At 42.1% G+C, this 19,583-nt stretch overlaps 2 protein-coding genes across 25 annotated transcripts in view; one reads left to right on the top strand and one right to left on the bottom strand.

The window, feature by feature from the left end:
• The window catches only part of LOC120571647 (protein NLRC3-like), a 615,005-nt gene that overhangs the window by 407,996 nt on the left and 187,426 nt on the right, over nt 1–19,583 (top strand). The window lies entirely within an intron of this gene.
• The window catches only part of LOC120570840 (NLR family CARD domain-containing protein 3-like), a 590,579-nt gene continuing 587,043 nt past the window's right edge, over nt 16,048–19,583 (bottom strand). For all 24 annotated transcript variants that reach the window (XM_039819516.1, XM_039819499.1, XM_039819491.1 and 21 more), the window contains 3 exons: nt 19,492–19,570; nt 19,122–19,329; nt 16,048–17,918 (listed from right to left, as the gene is read on the bottom strand). In XM_039819516.1, coding sequence (XP_039675450.1) covers nt 16,063–17,918; nt 19,122–19,329; nt 19,492–19,570 — 2,143 coding nt within the window. In that variant the 3' untranslated portion in view covers nt 16,048–16,062. The remainder of the gene's footprint in view (nt 17,919–19,121; nt 19,330–19,491; nt 19,571–19,583) is intronic.

A 19,583-nucleotide genomic window follows, 5' to 3' on the forward strand; every position in this document is an offset into this window, starting at 1 on the left:
AGCTCCACCTGGAAGACCTCTGGGACACCGAGACATCTTATCGTGTGTAAAAGTTAAACAGAAAGACCACAAACTCTCTCACGGTAACTTTATGCTTTTATTGTGAAAAAGAGACAGAACTCAAAACTAAACATGACACAAGTCAGCGGCATTTCTACAATTTCATGATCACAGCTTCCATCTTTAAAGGACAGGAAGTGGAACAAGTTTACAATGTTCACCAGGAATCTGTTCAATCATTCTGAATTATTTCATACAAAGTTCATTCATTAGTTTATAACAATAACCTGAAATATTTCTGTAAGTGTGATCCTGTACAGACTCAAAGCTTTTATTCTGGCTCGCAGAATAATCACGAATTCACAAAATGTAAAGAGGAAAAAATGAGTGGAATAATTACTTCTGACATAACCAGATATTTTATAAATAATTTAAAAACACAAAAAAACTAAATGGGGATAGTTAATACATCTGATTTCATATACTGCTTTAGTAATAATATTTTTTCAGGGCTCTGCCTCTCACCTGAGACCATTGTCGACACATATGCAGGACGCAAAAAACAATAATTTGTTGCACTAGTCGGGACATCTTACCGTGCCAACGTTACAATAAAGGTTGCCTAAATGCCATAAACTTGCTGTCAGCTTACTAATTGATTGCGCGTTTTGTGTAGATTTGGACTTTGATACGTTTTATTCCACTTTGTTTAAACGGCGAAGTTCACCTCGTTCACCTGTTTGGAGCTGACTGGTGAATGTGAGGCTTGTATAGGCCTTGCTGGATACACCGGGACTCTGTTTGTGGCTCTACTGATCGCTGTGGATGACTTGTTTTCATGTCATTGGATTACGGCAAAATGCGGATCTTTTTTCTTAACGTGTCTTAACGTTTTATGGTGCGATTGCGCTTGGTTTCTGCGTTTGGAGAGGCATCTCAACAGACTGGAGGTCCAACACTGATTGGTCACTGTTAGCCTACATGTTAGTTGAATTTAAGTGTCGGGGCATTCTGCCACCGTCTGTCTATTGTGCTCCAACACAGCCGTGCCCACGGGCGTCAGTTTGGTTTGAAATGTGCTGGGGACAGAGACGCATTCGGAGGTACATTTCCACAAGTGCTGGGTACAATGACGCATACGTTTTTTTCTCTTTTGTGCAGGTCAGGTTTAATGTACGTAAACAATGTCCAATGATTACCAAATTTCTCTCTAATATTGCTCCTCATAACCACGGAAAACTGTCAAAAAATAGAACCCAAAGTCCAATTATTAAGGACGTTATCTGACATTTAGCGTTTCTGCTTCACATTTCCAGCAGGGCAGCGGAGCGGCTGTTGGTTGACTCCCAACGGTTCTCATGGGCTTTATAAGTCCTAACATGAAAAAGCTTAACGTGGTTTAATGTACCTAAACAACGATCAATCATCACCACGTTTCTGGTTAGATTTTTTGACAGTTTTCAGTGGTTATGAGGAGCAATATGAGAGAAATTTGGTAATCATTGTTTAGGTACAAGCTTTTTCCTCGCCATAGCCTGTCAAGTTCTTTTGACAGGCATAAGTGTTCATTTCAAGATATGGCCATGATAAATTTGGTGATTGTTGTTGAGGTACATTAAACCAGGTTAAGCTTTTTCACGTTAAGCAGAACAGACAGCGTTGTGAACAGAGAAGCGTGCAGCCAGCCCAGCAGCAGAGCGGCTGTGTCTGTACCTGCCCTGTGGGGACAGAGATTGTTCTGGATTTTTTGCATCTGTCGCTCAAGAATTATATGTGTTATGGACTTCTTTTTTTAACTAAATTGAGCTTGAGGTTTAAAATGTTACAATGTAAATTCAAATCTGCTTAAAAAAATGAACATATGTTTATTTAGCATGTTTGTTTTGTCCATATGTGATCGTGCTGTGTTCCCCGGGTCTCAGTTGCTACAATGAGTTTTTTTTGCCCCCCCCCCGGCTCGAATGTCAAACTCCGCCTATGGTAGAAAGTCAATACTTATCAATGCATCACCTGTGTAGAACGGCATCAACATGTAGAAAGCCATATTTCACTCTGCTCTGTCTGCTCTGTCCACCGCGCTGGTTTACCCAAACACAGCTCTACTCTGCTAATGGAGAATTTTTACAAACAAACTAAAAGAAAAGCTGTCGGCTAGTCTAACTGTATCTTACGTTGCACGTGAATGAGGCCATCGGTATGTTCGAGTTCTTCATTCTTGATGATGATGATGATGCTGATGTATTATTTTGCAACAGCATCTTTCATTGAGAATAAGGCATACATGACGAGAGCACATCCTGCTTATCGGTCCATTCACCATTAAAGCTGGGCTTTTCCACCTCTTGGACAGTGACATGTTTACCTGACAACAGCCATTTCTTTCTGCTAGCATTTTCCACCAATCAGGACGATGCATACTACAATAATGTTTCCATAACGACAGACTTTAACCATCACTCCTCAGTGAACTGCCTCCGAGTCTGAGATCATTTTCTAGTTAAAGAGCCAGTTATCATTAAGGAGTTTCCATGTTTTTTAGGGGTTTTCTCAAGCTAATACATGTACAAAAAATAGCATTAATTCAGTAAGAAAGAGAAGATTTCTAACAAGAATAGATGTATTAGGTATAAATTCATTTTATTTTCATTTTTTGAAAGTCCGTCCCCCACAGTGTCTGCTTAGAAACATTCTGGCCCTTGAAAAAATGTAGTTGACGACCCCGGCGGTACAGACTCAACTGATCAGCAGTGAGAAACAGGAGGAGACTCTCCGTCCTACACAGGACTCAGAGACACTGAGGAACCAGAACCGAGCCAGAACCCAGGATAGAGAGGCTGAATGAATGTGGTGTTGAAGGTGTGGAGGAGGATCAGTGAGTCAGAGGAGACTGTGTAGAAGGACAGAGAGCCAGCAGGACAGTCCACATACACTGCTACTCTACCAGAGACAGAGGAGGAGGAGATGGATGTTTCTCTGTTATTGTGATAGATAGAGTAACCTCCATCAGAGCAGATCAGACTCCAGGACTGATCATTACCTCCAAACCAACAGTCTCTACTGTTCCCTCTCCTGCTGATTCCTCTGTAACTCACTGATATATAAACCTCTCCTCTTCTCTCAACCTCCCAGTAACAGTGACCAGTCAGACCATCTCTACACAGCAGCTGAGACCAGAAGTCAAACCTCTCTGGATGATCAGGATATGGCTGATCCTCCTCCACACGTGTCACCTTCCTGTTGTTGTCAGACAGTTTGAGTTTTCTGTTCACTGTGTTTGTGTCCAGTGTGAGTTCACAGGAATCTGACGGAGAGAAGGAGACACAACACAGCTGCAGTTATTAACCAATCAGCACTTTGATGATGACATCAGAGGGTTGAATGAGAGATGTCACAGTTTAATGAAAGAAATTAAAAACACACTTACACTTCCTCAGACCTGGTGTCAAATATCTGACTCCAGCAGGCTCCACCCTGAAAGGAGGAGGGGGGCATTACATCACTCAGAAAGAGAGAGAGAAGAAGAAAAGTAGACATGTTCTGTGTGTATGTGTGTGTGTATGTCTGCCTGTCTGTGTGTGTGTATCTGTGTGTGTGTCTGTCTCTGTGTGTCTGTGTGTGTGTCTGTGTATGTCTGTTTGTGTGTCTGTGTATGTCTGTGTGTGTGTTTGTGTGTCTGTGTATGTCTGTGTGTGTCTGTGTGTGTTTGTGTTTGTGTGTGATATCTGTGTCTGTGTGTGTGTGTGTATCTGTGTGTCTGACTGTGTGTTTATGTGTGTGTGTGTGTGTCTCTCTTTGTGTGTCTGTGTGTGTGTATGTGTGCCTGTCTGTGTGTGTGTCTGTCTCTGTGTGTCTGTGTGTGTATGTGTGCCTGTCTGTGTGTGTGTCTTTTGTGTGTGTGTGTGTCTGTCTTTGTGTGTCTGTGTGTGTCTGTGTGTGTTTGTGTGTGATATCTGTGTCTGTATGTGTGTGTCTGTATGTGTGTGTGTGTGTGTGTGTATCGTACCTGTGTGTGTGTGTGTGTATATCGTACCTGTGTGTGTCTGTGTGTGTGCGTGTGAGTGTGTGTGACTGTCTGTGCGCGTGTGTCTGTGTTTATCTGTTTGTGTGTCTGTGTGTGTGTGTCGTACCTGTGTGTGTTTGTCTGTGTGTGTGTGTGTGTGTGTGTGTGTGTGTGTTGTATCGTACCTGTGTGTGTGTCTGTGTGTGTGTGTGTGTGTGTGTGTGTGTGTGTGTATGGTTGTCATGGTAATGGTGCCTGTTTCTTGTAAAGTAACTAGCGTTACAGAAGGCTGTAGTCTGGCGCTGAAGTCCTCAGTTGTAGCAGGAAAAGGTAAACAGATCGGAGCGTAGTGTGTGAAGAGTGAAGAGCGGAGGTGTTCACAAGAGAAGAAGCTTGGAGTAACGTAACTATGGAGATAGAGCTAGCCTTCAGTAACGCTATTACTGTACAAGAAACAGGCATCATTTGGTCCGTTTCCATAGTTACATAGTCACTGATAGGACCAATACACTGCTCAATTACCTATTTTTGAGGGGGGAATAAACTTCTGTGAGTATGTGTGTTTGTGTGTGTGTGTGTGTGTGTGTGTATCGTACCTGTGTGTGTGTGTGTGTGTGTGTGTGTGTGTGTGTGTGTGTGTGTGTGTGTGTGTGTGTGTGTGTGTGTGTGTGTGTGTGTGTGTCTGACTGTGTGTGTGTTTGCCTGTGTTTGTGTGCGTGTGTGTGTATGTGTGTGTCTGTCTGTGTCTGTCTTTGTGTGTCTGTGTATGTCTGTGTGTGTGTGTGTTTGTGTTTGTGTGTATCTATTGGCGCTTTTCCATTACATGGTACCTACTTGCCTCGCCTACTTGGTTTTCCATTACGAAAAAAAGTCCCTGGTACCTGCTAACAGGTACTTTTTTTAGTACCTCCTCAGTCGAGGTTCCAAGCGAGCTGCGGCGAGCCGAGAAGGTGACGTCAAACCCTGCAGGCTGCTGATTGGTCGGAAAGAATCATCACTGATCACTGCATTGTTAGCGACAGACGGCATTTTTAAATAGTTTAGCCAGCGGTGTTTTTTTGCTGCCGGAGGCTCGCAGAGCTTTCTCCGTAGCATACAAGTGGCCTGATGTTTATACTTGTGCGCTGGTGTGTGTGTCGAGTTGCCGTGTGTGTGTGGGGAGCTGGTGAGCGAGGGAGAAGTGAGAGAGTGCGTTTCTCGATTAGCTCCGCAACGAGTAGTGACTCTAGAGTCATATATATATATATATATATATATATATATATATATATATATATATATATATATAGTGAGAGAAACAAAGTGTCTCCCCTGTTCTTTCTGACCACGGTGGGAAATCTGGAGCAGGAAAAGTTCTTCAACAAAAATCTTGTTGATTTCATGTTGTTTACGGAGAAGGAGAACCAGGAAATGAGTCGGGGGAAATGCAACGCTACCAAGCCACGCCCACGGCAGTCGCTATGACGACCAGCCACGCTGAGGCGATACTAAAATCTGCAATGGAAAAGGGACGCACAGTGCACCGAGTCGAGGCGAGGCGAGTAGAGGCGAGTCGAGTAGGTACCATGTAATGGAAAAACGCCATATGTGTGTGTTAGTGTGTCTGTGTGAATCTGTGTCTGACTGTGTGTGTATGTGTGTGTGTTTGCCTGTGTGTGTGTGTTTGTGTGTGTATCTGTGATGTGTGTGTGTGTTTCTGTGTGTGTGTCGCTGTCTGTGTGTGTGTTTCTGTGTGTGTGTGTGTGTTTCTGTGTGTGTGTCGCTGTCTGTGTGTGTGTTTCTGTGTGTGTGTGTGTGTGCGTGTGTCTGTGTGTATCTGTTTGTGTGTCTGTGTCTGTCGTGTTTTTGTGTGTGTATCTGTGTGTGTCTGTGTGTATGTGTGTCTGTCTTGCACGATCTGATATCACCAAGTAATTAACAGTCCAGGATCAATGACAAAGTTGTTTGCCCTGGATTAACATTATAACCAACCAATCAGTGGCACGTTTTGCTTGTGATGTCATTAATAGTGCGACGTGATGGCAAATTCAAATAAGAAAAAAAAACGTATGCCAGTTTCACTATCGCAATGGCCGCCCGTGCCAGAGCTGCCGCCGATGCTTCACTATCGTGCTTAAAAAGGTAATATTTAGCCTACTTCAAAGAGATTGAACGTCTTCAAAACATTATAGAGTTGATGTGTAGCTAGGCTAAACAAGTTAATAAGATAACTAGCATGACCAGCTAGTGTGCTAGCAGTAATTCAATTGGAAAGGGTTGAGCTACCAAATGTGATATTGAGGTAGAGAGAGAGGGAGAGAGGGAGAGAGGGAGAGTGAGAGAGTGAGAGAGGGAGGTAGAGAGAGAGAGGGAGAGAGAGATAGGGAGAGAGAGAGAGAGAGAAAGAGAAACACCTTTACACCCGACCTCGAGACAAACACCCCCAGAAGATTTTACACCTGGTCCAACATTGGGAGAGTTAGCGTTATCAGCTGGTTAGCTTAGTGCAGGCGCTAATGGATCCAACATTGGGAGAGTTAGCGTTAGCAGCTGGTTAGCTTAGTGCAGGCGCTAATGGATCCAACATTGGGAGAGTTAGCGTTAGCAGCTGGTTAGCTTAGTGCAGGCGCTAATGGATCCAACATTGGGAGAGTTAGCGTTAGCAGCTGGTTAGCTTAGTGCAGGCGCTAATGGATCCAACATTGGGAGAGTTAGCGTTAGCAGCTGCTTAGCTTAGTGCAGGCGCTAATGGATCCAAGAGTGTATTTCTTAAGTTACCCCACTAATAATACCCCAAATTATACCAAACAAAAGAGTGTATTTCTTAAAGGTATAGTGGAGGATTTTCCCGAATTTTAGAAAACAACCGCCCTCTCTACTTTTTGAAAAAATGCACATGTACAACACTCTACCTGCTCCCGAGAGGGAAGGCCTATTACATGTGTGCACGAGAGTGCACTGTTTACAAGTTGCTGTCGGCATGGCTCATACAAGCCTACTTTCCAAAAGAAGATTTGCACTTTTTCACAAATTCAGATGTTTACCGTGTCTGCGTGGTGCGTGACTTGTGCCAGGGCTAGAATCGCTAATCATGGCTTACATAAACTTACTTTTACCTGTCGAGTAGAAACAGGGATTTATGCTAACACTATATCTAACATGGCTAACACAACAGATAACTCTGCTAACACAACAGCTAACTCTGCTAACACAACAGCTAACTCTGCTAACACTATATCTAACACGGCTAACACAACAGCTAACTCTGCTAACACCACAGCTAACTCCTCTAACACAACAGCTAACTCTAATAACTTGACTAATTATGCTAAAAAAACAGCTTACTCTGCTAAGACTATATCTAACTCTGCTAACACAACAGCTAACCCTGCTAACAGTACAGCTAACTCTGCTAACACAACAGCTAACTCTACTAGCACAACATCTAACTCCTCTAACACAACAGTCAACTCCTCTAACAAAACAGCTTATTATGCTAACACAACAGCTAACTCTACTAACACAACAGCTAACTCTGCTAACACTATATCTAACACGGCTAACACAACAGCTAAATCTAATAAAACGACAGCTAATTATGCTAACACAACATATAACTCTACTAACACAACAGCTAACTCTGCTAACAAAACTTCTAATCATGCTAACACAACAGCTAATTATGCTAACACAACAGCTAACTGTGCTAACACAACAGCTAACTCTGAAAACACAACAGCTAACTCCTCTAACACAACAGCCAACTCTGCTAACACAACAGCTTATTATGCTAACACAACAGCTAATTATGCTAACACAACAGCTAACTGTGCTAACACTATATTTAACTCTGCTAACACAACAGCTAAGGGCAGAGAAGAGGAGAAAGAAGGCTATGCTATGCTAAGCTAAGGACCAAAAGGCTCCAAACCAAAGGAAAAACCCACCAAAAGCTAGCACCATCTCCATCCCACTCAAGAGAAGCTGTAGTAGAGTAGTAATGTAAGCTTCCTTCATACCCACAGTAGTTTAATTTCTAATATCTACCTTAAGAAGCCAAGGCTAGCCTGTGCTAACTTAACATAGCATGCTAAGTAGCAGCAGAGGGAGCAGCAGAGCAGCAGTTATGAACTGAAACAATGTTGTTGTGATCTCCCGGGGGAGAGCCCTGCCTCCTTGTGATTGGCTACCCAACAGAAACAACTCAGAGAAAACCCAGAGGCCTTGACTGCAGATATATGCCCCTCAGGAGGAATTAGTAACCTACTACTGTACACGGACAGTACTGATGCGTGGCATAAAGCCATCTGTGCCCACTATGACCATCATAAGAAGAGAGGCATATGCAGTGGGAGAAGGCTCCTATCCGACAATTCCAGCGTTGCGATGGTACTGATCAACAAACCTGCTAATGCTAATTGGTTAGCTAGCAACAGACATCAAACTATTGACATTATATCGCTATATCACATTTAACCGAGGTGACATGTCAACGTCCTGGGCAGCTTTTCTCCACGCAGCAGCCTTTCTATTTCTATCTGTATAAGAGAGGTCAGAGAGAATCAGACATTCAGACACTTATCAGTCCTTCTAGTGTCTCTGTCATTTTTGTGAGTCGCTTCCGAAGCTTTTCAACGGTGTAGTACGTCGTCCGCTGGGGGCGTATTGCGTATTACGGAGCAGATTTCAACTGCCAGTGTGAAGGCGGCGTAAGGGACCAGCTCAGCCAGGTGAGGAAGGAGATGAAGGCCTCCATACAGGAGCTAAGAGGAGAGGTCCAGGAGCTGCAGCAGGACAGAGAAGCTCTGAGAACAGAGCTCACTGCTATAAGAGAGGAGCTGCAGCAGGACAGCCTGCACCACCTCACAGACCCAGCCCCCACCACCCTCCACCTTCTTATACACAAGGCAACCCCCCAGGACCAGAGCAGCACCAGCCTGACAGAGACCCCCCCACCCTTAGTCCCCAGGCCTCATCCTGGACCCCACCCTGCTGGCCCAGCCCAACACCACGCTCAGCACCCGGGACAGAGGAGCTACGCTGAGACACTCGCACCAACCAGTGCTGGCAGCCCTGCAGACTTATTAAATAGGTCTGTTTAATGGTCATTTCTGTATGACCAGCTAAGTGGGACTCTAAGGTGTCATAAACACTATTCTTATTTTAAGAAGTAAAGTGTGTTTTCATGACATAGTCTCAAATTTAATAAGTTTAACTACTATCCACTTTGAATTAGGGCTGTTTTATCTTAAGTAGTTGATGGACTATTGAATTCAGGTCTTAAACTATAAGGCTTTTATTACCAGATTTATTTTATTTTTCATATTTTCTTTTAACCAATTGATGTTTTTTTATTTCAACACACAACACAATAATTCATAATTTGTTTCGGTCTCTCAAATACTGTAACGATGTACTTAATCTGCAAATAGCTAAATGGAAGATACCATCTAGAATATGTGTAACTTAAATTAAGTAACTACTATTACTACTTTAGTCAAGGAGAGAGAGAGAGAGAGAGAGAGAGAGAGAGAGAGAAAGAGAGAAAGAGCTGATGGTGAGCATGTACAGAGATGTGAATAACCTGATTTCTCTGTGTGCCTTGTAGCCTAAACATCACATCCTGAATATGATCAAAAACAGGATAATCCTCATAACTGGAGTATTTATGTCCATGTAAACACATATGTTACAAACAACATGCTAGATCCGTGGGTTCAGCGATAGCAGCGTCCATAGCAACCAGCAGTTTATCTACGGCAGTGGCTGGCCGTGTATTTTACACCTGGGCCTTCAGTACTATCCTACAGCAGTTAAATCACCTTTCAATAACCTCACCATGACACTAGGACATTACCGTGTGGAATAACATGATTTAACACAAGGCTCAACACCTAGAGACACCTAATACTCTACTGCAGAGACATGAACACACGCTGACTGAACCATCACTTTCACACAGTATGACAAGATGCTGCATCACATATAGTCAAAATGAATGGAGTTACCAAAGAAACCAAAACAAACCCACAACAACCGGTCATGTTTACTCATCTGTGGTTTTTCCTGCATCCACCGTGTGTGATTGTGTGCGTTTGTGTGTGTGTTTGTGTGTGTGTGTGTGTGTATGTGTTTGTGTGTGTGTTTGTGTGTGTGTTTGTGTGTGTGTGTGTTGTGTGTGTGTTTGTGTGTGTGTTTGTGTGTGTGTGTGTGTGTGTGTGTGTGTGTTTGTGTGTGTGTGTGTGTGTGTGTGTGTTTGTGTGTGTGTTTGTGTGTGTGTTTGTGTGTGTGTGCATGTCAGTCGCGGGGGGAACAGAGCAGCCCTGCCTGCTGCAGAGAGCAGACAGTATTCAAACAACAGCAGCTTTCAGCGTCTTTATAGTGAAAACTCGTTACAGCGTACATTGATGTTAAAATGTCTACAGGTTGGCAGGACGGTCTGAAATGTTTTGGACGGTCTTTCGCTGTACGTCTTGTTGGTAAATGTGAGATGTTTGAGTCACACACGTGTCTCGTCCACGGTCTCGTTTTCATGTCAAAAACAAGGAAATGAATTTGACCCGTTTTCACTCCCGCTTGGTCACTGGCTGTCAGAGTGCACGTGGGACTGCTGGGATTGTGTTACTAATGAAAATGTGATGGGGGCCCGACTGTCAATCAATATCTTCCAGTCACGCAGACCCCTGATTGGTCCGGGCCCTTAAGGACCGCATACCCTGCTTACCGATAGTTACGCGTCTGGGTCATATTTACTCATACGGTGACCACAAAGAAATCAAAAACACATATAACGCAATCAGCGATCAACAGGCATCGCCACAAATTCCAGCCAAGCCGTGCAGGCTTAACACACACGTCACCACCCACACACAAAGGCACAGCAGCCACTGACACTGCTCAAATCTTTAAGCAGTAATAGTTATTCAAATCATTTCACTAAAAAAAATTAAAATGTAAATGAACTTGCAGCGTAAACAATATTGAAAATACGTATTTTTTTTATTTTAGGCCTTCAATTATGAAAAATATAATTCTCTGATTCTGACAATCTCTTGGCCAGCAGAGAAGGCCTTGCTGGCCCTGACGGCCCACCTCTGATCTACAGATCGAGTCATAACAATGAATATTCTGATTAATAGTGGATGGCTTGTGGGGGAAATAACATATAAATAATGAGGAAAATATAACTGAACATAGCAGATAGCAGAATAGACTATGTGCACATTTACACATTGTGATCATTGGATGACTGTCTCATTGAAAAACAAAGTACGCCCAGTGCGTACAGGATTACAGCAGAGACGGCATGGTTGAAGGATTCGGAGCTTACCGGAGCGGCCGGCTCGCTGGCCTCCCCCAGTGATTGTCAGACCCTTTTTACATCGGCACGTAAAGTCCGAGCCCCATCTTCTCTTTCTTTTAAGTTTGAGAGCCGTGCAACAGGTGACAGCGCAGAAATTGTAAAGCTAACTGCAAACAACGTCAACAATAGAAACAGGAAACTGACAAATTCAGCGATAATAAAACACCGGAAACTTGGGGTATTTCAGACAGTTAATGACTCAAATTAATTTGGGATTCAAGATCTAAACCGAAAGGAATTCTATGTGCACATTTAAATATACGAAGTATCAAGTTGAAAAGGGATCAAGTCCGCCACCTACTTACTGATTCTAATATTGACTTCTTATGCCTTTCGGAGACATGGCTTCAGGAATCCTCACCCTCTGCAATAATATCTATTTTAAAATGTTTCGTAAAGACAGACAGGGTTCTATGGGAGGGGGCGTCATGATTTATGCCAAGGACACTTTTAACTGTAATGAAATTCATGTTGTAGATGGGAATGATTTGGAATTTATTGGGTTAAATGTAACTTTGTCACAACAAATGTCCTTTATTCTGGTGGTTATTTATAGACCTCCTTCATCAAATGTAGATTTTTATGAAAAGCTGGGCATTTTATTAAAAAAACTTAATCCTGCAAAAGCACTTATAATCTTAGGTGACCTGAATGTTAATTGGGAAGTTAACCAAATCAGGAAAACCTTGAAAAAGGTCATGGATAAAATGGATATGGCTCAGGTGATTAATGGCCCTACACGAATTACAAACTCTACGAGCACTCAAATTGATTTAGCTTTTACAAACAGTCCAGAAAGGATCTTGAAATCATACAATATGCTTACTGGATTGTCTGATCACAATCTCATAATGGTCACCTGAAAATTAAATAAAAAGCGTTTTAAACCTTTGCCAGCCACAGAATCCTGTAGGATACCAAAGCAGGAACAACAAAACTTCATAAATTCAATCCATAATGTAAATTGGGATGAATTTCTCTCTGGCATAAACCTGGACAAGGATTGTTCTCTATTATCTAATAAAATACAGCAAAATATTACTCATTTTACACAGAAAATTAGATTAAGAGCTGAAAAAATGGTCTTCCCTGGATAAATGAATCTGTTTTGAAATTAATGAAAGAAAGAGATCATTCCTTAAAGTTGGCTGTAAAATCAGGATATAACAGGCATCAATTTACCTCTTTAAGAAATAGAGTAGTGAGAGAAATAAGGAGATCTAAAGCCGATTTTTTTATTACTGCTTTGAATAGGGCACGTGGAAATTCTAAAATAACCTGGCATTATATAAAACAACTGAAAGGAGAGTCCCACATAAATTAGACAAAACAAATGCAAATTGACTTAAATGGAGATATTTTAACAGAACCCAAGGCAATAGCTGATGCTTTTAACAACTATTTTATTGAATCGGTAGCAGAAATCGCGAAGAACTTTACAATAAAACAAAAAAAGAATACTTGGTGTCTGCAACACAGTCGTTCTTCATAACAAACATCACTGAGATCAAAGTCATTGACATCATTAAAACCCTAAAACCATCTAAGGCCAGGGATGTATTTGGTATGGACACAAACATGCTTAAAGATTCAGGATCTGCTCTGGCTACTCCCATTGCTTCTATTATTAATCTATCAATTTCCAATGGTCATTTTCCAAAGGCCTGGAAATCTGCTATTGTTACGCCAGTTTTTAAATCTGGTCTATCCACCTCCATGAATAACTATCGACCAATAAGCATTCTTCCGGCCATTTCTAAAATTGCAGAAAAATGGGCGGCAGAGCAGACTATACAGTACTTAAACAATAGTTCCCCTTCTTTTCCCGTCATGCAGTTTGGTTTTAGATCCAAACACTCCACTGAAACAGCTACGTGCTTTTTTATCGAGAAAATAAAATCTTCTCTTGACAAGGGGGGAGTAGTAGGGGCGGTATTCTTGGATCTCAGGAAAGCTTTTGATACAGTGAACCATTCAGTTCTACTTAATAAGCTTTCACATTTTAATTTCTCTCGTGGCACAGTTAGCTGGTTCGAATCATACCTGATTGATTGTACACAATCTGTACTAATTAACAACATAAATTCTGAGTCTCTTAGGCTAACCACTGGAGTTCCTCAGGGCTCAATATTAGGGCCCCTCTTATTTAGCCTGTATATCAATGACTTGCCTAATGTTTGTTCTGAAGTAGAATGTTTGATGTATGCGGATGACACCGTTTTATTTGTTCATGGTAGATCTAAAGACATTGTTGCTGATAAACTCACTAAAGCAATGACTCGTGTTACATCTTGGTTGCAGGAGAACTGCCTGCAGCTAAATATTTCGAAAACTGTAGGTATGTTCTTCAGTAAAACCAACAGAGTTTCATCTAATCCTGACATAATAGTTGCTGGAGAAAAATTACAAATTGTAAATCAATACAAATATCTTGAGTTAGTATTAGATTCACATCTCTCCTTTAAAGCCCATATTGAAAAATTATGTAAAATAATCAAGTTTAATCTCCCAAACTTCCGTTTAATTCGAAATGAGATGTCAATAGAGGCTGCAATAATTTTTCTACATTCCATGATTTTTAGCCACTTCAACTACTGCCTAACAAGTTGGTGTCAAGCAAGTCAGACCGCAAAAAGACCTCTGGAAAGGTTATACAAACAAGCCATTAAAGTCATGGATAAAAAACCAAGGCACTATCATCACTGTGCAATTTTGAAAAAACACAGTCTTTTAAACTGGGACAGTATTCATAAGTTTGTAGATCTGAGTCTCATATATAAAGTAACACATAATTTGGCCCCAGCTCCTCTAGCAGAGTTCATCAGCCAAAGAAACGGCTCTGATCGTGTTACTCGAGGCTCGGCCAGAGGGGACTGTGTTATCCCTCTGCGCACGAGCGCTTTCAGTCGCTCGGCCTGGTCAGTGAGGGGCGCTTCAGAATGGAATGGTTCAATAAAATGAGGAGGTTAAAAACCACCCCACACACCCCCCCCCCAAAATATTTTTTGCTCATTCAATTATGTCTGCCAACATTAAAACCAGAGCCTATCGCACTGTATTACATATTTTATATAACGTAGCTTTTTGAATTTGTTTTTTATGTGTTTTAATATTGTAACAGGTACTGTGTACCTTGGTATTTTACAGTGCTGTTTATATTGTAGTTATCAATTCGCCATAGACTTGTTAATGTTTCTTCATGTTTGTATTTTATTGCTTCTTTTACATCTTGGCCAGGGGTCTACAGATGAAAAATAGCCATTTGGCTAATTCTGGCTTTTTTAACCATGTTTGTTCATGTGTTTTATGAAATTGCACTGTCCCCTTCTAAATAAACCAGTAAATCAAATCAAATTACAGCTGCCAGCGCCACTGCCACACTATAATTTACAAAGACCCAACAAGTCCCCCAAGAGCAAGCATTTGGTGCTCTCACACACAAATATATATGATGTGTTTGCACCGCAGGGACTAGGAAAGAGCGTTTTGAGGGACTTTTTGAATTTAGAGCAGGTACTCTCCCATTACAAGAGGAGCTTAGAGAAATAATTGGTCCAGATGTCAGTATATGTCTCTGATCGATCACGTGAGCCATGCAGCACTGGTAACTGACATTTTAAATTTCTAGCAAACTAGTGTGCTGAAAGACTAATGCTTCATCCACACACTCTTCTCACACCGTAGAAAACACATTGATTTGTGCTAAGATAGGCTAAACTGTCCTGGACCTGTCTGTCGAGTTGAAAGTGAACCACGGACAGCTCCTTTAAAATACAGAAATGTGTCGAAACTACATCAATTATTAACAACATTTTAGTTCCTGTAGATGTTCTCATTTAAAACTTCCTACACAAATATCCATTTTGTTCATCAGTGTTTGTACCTGAGAGCGTCTAGTCTCCAGTTTGGATCCTCCAGTCCTGCTGACAGTAGCTTCACTCCTGAGATTCCTGGATGATTGTAGCTCAAGTCCAGCACTCTCAGATGGGAGGGGTTGGAGCTCAGAGCTGAGGCCAGAGACAAACTGCCTTCCTCTGAGATCAGACAACCTGACAGACTGCAAACACACAGAACAACACACAGGAACCCTCTGTCAACACATGGAGCCATGTGTTTGTTGTCCAGGTACATTTTGGTTCAGATTTAGAATACACCTTTAAAATCATCTGTTCTATTTAATTATTTAACAACTAAAGTAAACATTGAAAAACCCTAATGGAAAGCAACTCTGAGTCTAGAAATTAATAATTATAAAATGAATAACTACTGCCCAAATTGATCGTATCAACAGACACAAAGCACCTGTTTTATCAACTACAGTTAGTCAAATTTTAAATGGTCATCAGTTGAATGGGTTAATGAATCCTGACCTGAGAGTCTCCAGTGTGCAGTGTGGACTCTTCAGTCCAACGGAGATCAGCTTCCCTCCTGAATCCTGCAGGTCGTTGTTACTCAGGTCCAGCTCTCTCAGACTAGAGGACTGGGAGCTGAGAACTGAGGACAGAGCTTCACAGCTTCTCTCTGACAAGTTACAGCCACTCAGTCTGGAGAGACAACAGGAAAGACACAAGTTATTTATATTTAACTCCTGTTGAAAGATATCAGAGTATTTATTGATGAATAAATCCCACTTACAGAGCTTTGTTGGAGGGACAGTAATGAAGAAGACAGATGTGATAATGATAATTATGATAATTAATCATGACTGAATTAAGCAATATTACACGAGAGGGTTTGATTTAACGTCATTATGATGAATAAATCCCACGTACAGAGCTTTGCTGGAGGCTTTGACCACTGGCAGCAGCCTCAGAAGAGCCTTCTCTGAAGCAGAGTATTTCTTCAGGTCAAACACATCCAGATCTTTTTCTGATGACAGTAAGATGAAGACCAGAGCTGACCATTGAGCAGGAGACAGTTTATCTGTGGAGAGACTTCCTGATCTCAGGGACTTTTGGATCTCCTCCACTTGAGAACGATCATTCAGTTCATACAGACAGTGGAACAGATTGATGCTTCTCTCTGCAGACAGATCCTCACTGAACTTCTTCTTGATGTACTTGACTGTTTCCTGATTGGTCTCTGAGCTACGTCCTGTCTGTGTCATCAGACCTCGTAGAAGATTCTGATTGGTCTGCAGTGAAAGACCCAGGAGGAAGCGGAGAAACAAGTCCAGGTGTCCATTTGGACTCTGTAATGCCTTGTCCACAGCACTCTGATGGAGACATTTTACTTCAGGTTTGACTCTGAAGACTTTAGGCAGCAACGGGGTTGATTGTTCTTCTGACAGTAGGTTGACTCCAGAGTTGATGAATGTCAGATGGACATGAAGAGCAGCCAGAAACTCCTGAACACTCAGATGGACGAAGCAGAACACCTTGTCCTGGTACAGTCCTCTCTCCTCTTTAAAGATCTGTGTGAACACTCCTGAGTACACTGAGGCTGCTGTGATATTGATGCCACACTTTTTCATGTCTGATTCATAGAAGATCAGGTTGCCTTTCTGCAGCTGCTGAAAAGCCAGTTTTCCCAGAGACATAATCATTTTCTTTGTCTCTTTATTCCAGTTTGAATCGGTCCCAGCTCCTCCACCGTATTTGATGTTCTTCTGTTTGGACTGAACCACCAGGAAGTGGATGTACATCTCAGTCAGGGTCTTGGGCAGCTCTCCTCCCCCTGTGGCTTTCAACATGTCCTCCAGAACTGTAGCAGTGATCCAGCAGAAGACTGGGATGTGGCACATGATGTGGAGGCTTCGTGATGTCTTGATGTGGGAGATGATTCTGCTAGCCTGCTTCTTGTCTCTGTATCTCTGACTGAAGTACTCCTCCTTCTGGGCATCATTAAACCCTCTGATCTCTGTCACCATGTCAACACACTCAGGAGGGATCTGATTGGCTGCTGCAGGTCGTGTGGTTAGCCAGAGGCGAGCACAGGGAAGCAGTTTCCCCCTGATGAGGTTTGTCAGCAGCACACCCACTGAGGTGGACTTTGTAACATCAGTCAGGATCTCAGTTTTGTCGAAGTCCAGAGGAAGTCGACACTCATCCAGACCGTCAAAGATGAACACAACCTGGAACTCTTCAAACCTGCAGATTCCTGCTTCTTTGGTTTCACTGAAGAAGTGATGAACAAGTTCCACCAAGCTGTACCTTTTCTCTTTCAGCACATTCAGCTCTCTGAAGGTGAATGGAAATATGAACTGGATGTCCTGGTTGGCTTTGTCTTCAGCCCAGTCCAGAGTGAACTTCTGTGTTAAGACTGTTTTCCCGATGCCAGCCACTCCCTTTGTCATCACTGTTCTGATTGGTTCCTCTCTTCCAGGTGGGGCTGTAAAGATGTCTTCTCGTCTGAATGTTGTTTCTGGTCTGTCTGGTTTCCTGGATGCTATTTCAATCTGTCTGACCTCATGTTCATCATTGACCTCTGTAGTCCCTCCCTCCATGATGTAGATCTCTGTGAACATCTGATTCAGAAGGGTTGGGTTTCCTGCTTTAGCAATCCCCTCAAACACACACTGGAACTTCTTGTTTAGGTTAGTCTTGAGTTTACCTTTACAAACTCCGGCAGAACTTCCTGAATGAATACATAATAAAAAGATCATTAATTAATTTTTTTAAGAAAACAGGAACATATTTTGACCCTTCTCTGGAGACAATAGCCGCTTTCCAACTGGAGGGATTTTTGTTCCTAGAACACAAACATTTTTTCTGGTGTTCCGACTGGACCAATTTGGGGATTATTAAGTTCCTCTGGCTGCAGTTCCTGTAACTCTTTCAGCTCCTACTTCAGGGCAGGGTCTTTTTGCTGTTCTATTTTCAGCATCGGAACCTAGGTCAACGAGGGGCGGGTTTCCGGTACAGACAGACCAACAAGGAGACAATTTTAACAATTTTTGCCATCTTATTCATCACTAAATTCACTTCTGACAACGTTTTAGGCGAGAAATCAACTGTTTAGATTTTGAATATAGACAGTCCTGCTCAGAGACCCTGCTGAAAGCCGGAGGTCTCTCAGACTGCTCTCGTAAATAAGAGGCTTTTATTTTGCCGTTGACGGTTCGTTTGTTTAAACATAATAATAATAATAATAATAATAATAATAATAATAATAATAATAAACTGAATTTAGCGCTTTTCATAGACTCAAAGTCGCTTAAATATCACAACAAATCCATCATAAGATTAACAGGAACCTGTGGTTAACTGTCTTTTCGGAGTTAAACTCCACAACCTTGCTGTCCGGCCGTCACACACACACACACTCACACACACACACACATGTCCACAGCACAGCAGGCAGAGGCGGGGGAGAGAGAGAGATACCCGTTTCTCTTCGGGAGACTTGTTTAAATTATGACAAATATCCTATATACATTAGATTTAGTATATAGTTCATCCTTTTTTTGGTGTATTTGTTTTCTGATTTTAACGCTATAAAGACCGTGACCATGCTTTCATCACTCCCTTACCCCTCCTATAGTCCCTATAGTTTGTTTTGTTTTGTTTTGTTTTGTTCTGTTGTTGTAATCTACCTCCCCTGTAAAGCGACTTTGAGTCTATGAAAAGCACTACATAAATTCAGTTTATTTATTATTATGGCATCTTGGCCAGTGCGAATGCAAATGAAAAAATTGGTTTTGGGGGAGAGTAGTTAGTAGAACTGTTTAGAAGTGGACTTTTCCTATAACTACGTTCCTGTAACTATTTGGTCAGAAAACGGCTATTAGTAAATGTCCCATTAGTCCAGCAAGTTAAATCTTTAGAGAAATCCTCTTACTGCGCTGCAGACGGTCAGCCAGCTCGTCCTGCTTCATTCTCCTCAGGAAGTGCAGTGTGATCTTCAGACATGCCTCTCTGCTCCTCCTCTGCTCTTCATCCTCACCCTCCCTCTGACTCTCTGAGCATTCTCGGTAATCTGGATTCAGAACTTTCTGGATCTTCTTCAGCTCGTTCTTCACAAAATTGATGATGTTCTCCTCCAGCAGCTGGAACAGAAGATTATATGAATGACAGAAACACACTGGAATCATTAAAGAAAACATCAAATCCATGTTGGACAGTTTGACAATCCACTGGTCTCAAAAGTCCAGCATGGAGATGATTGTGAACAGAATAGATATAAAAGTAGTTGTTGTACATGTACACACCATAAATATGGAGTCCAGGTGTGTTTGATGCTGCTGGGCTGACTGACCACTGGGAACCTCTGAGATCTCCTGGTCCACTCTGTGGAGGAATC

Source organism: Perca fluviatilis, chromosome 2 (genome assembly GCF_010015445.1).
Source record: "Perca fluviatilis chromosome 2, GENO_Pfluv_1.0, whole genome shotgun sequence".
NCBI lineage: Eukaryota > Metazoa > Chordata > Actinopteri > Perciformes > Percidae > Perca > Perca fluviatilis.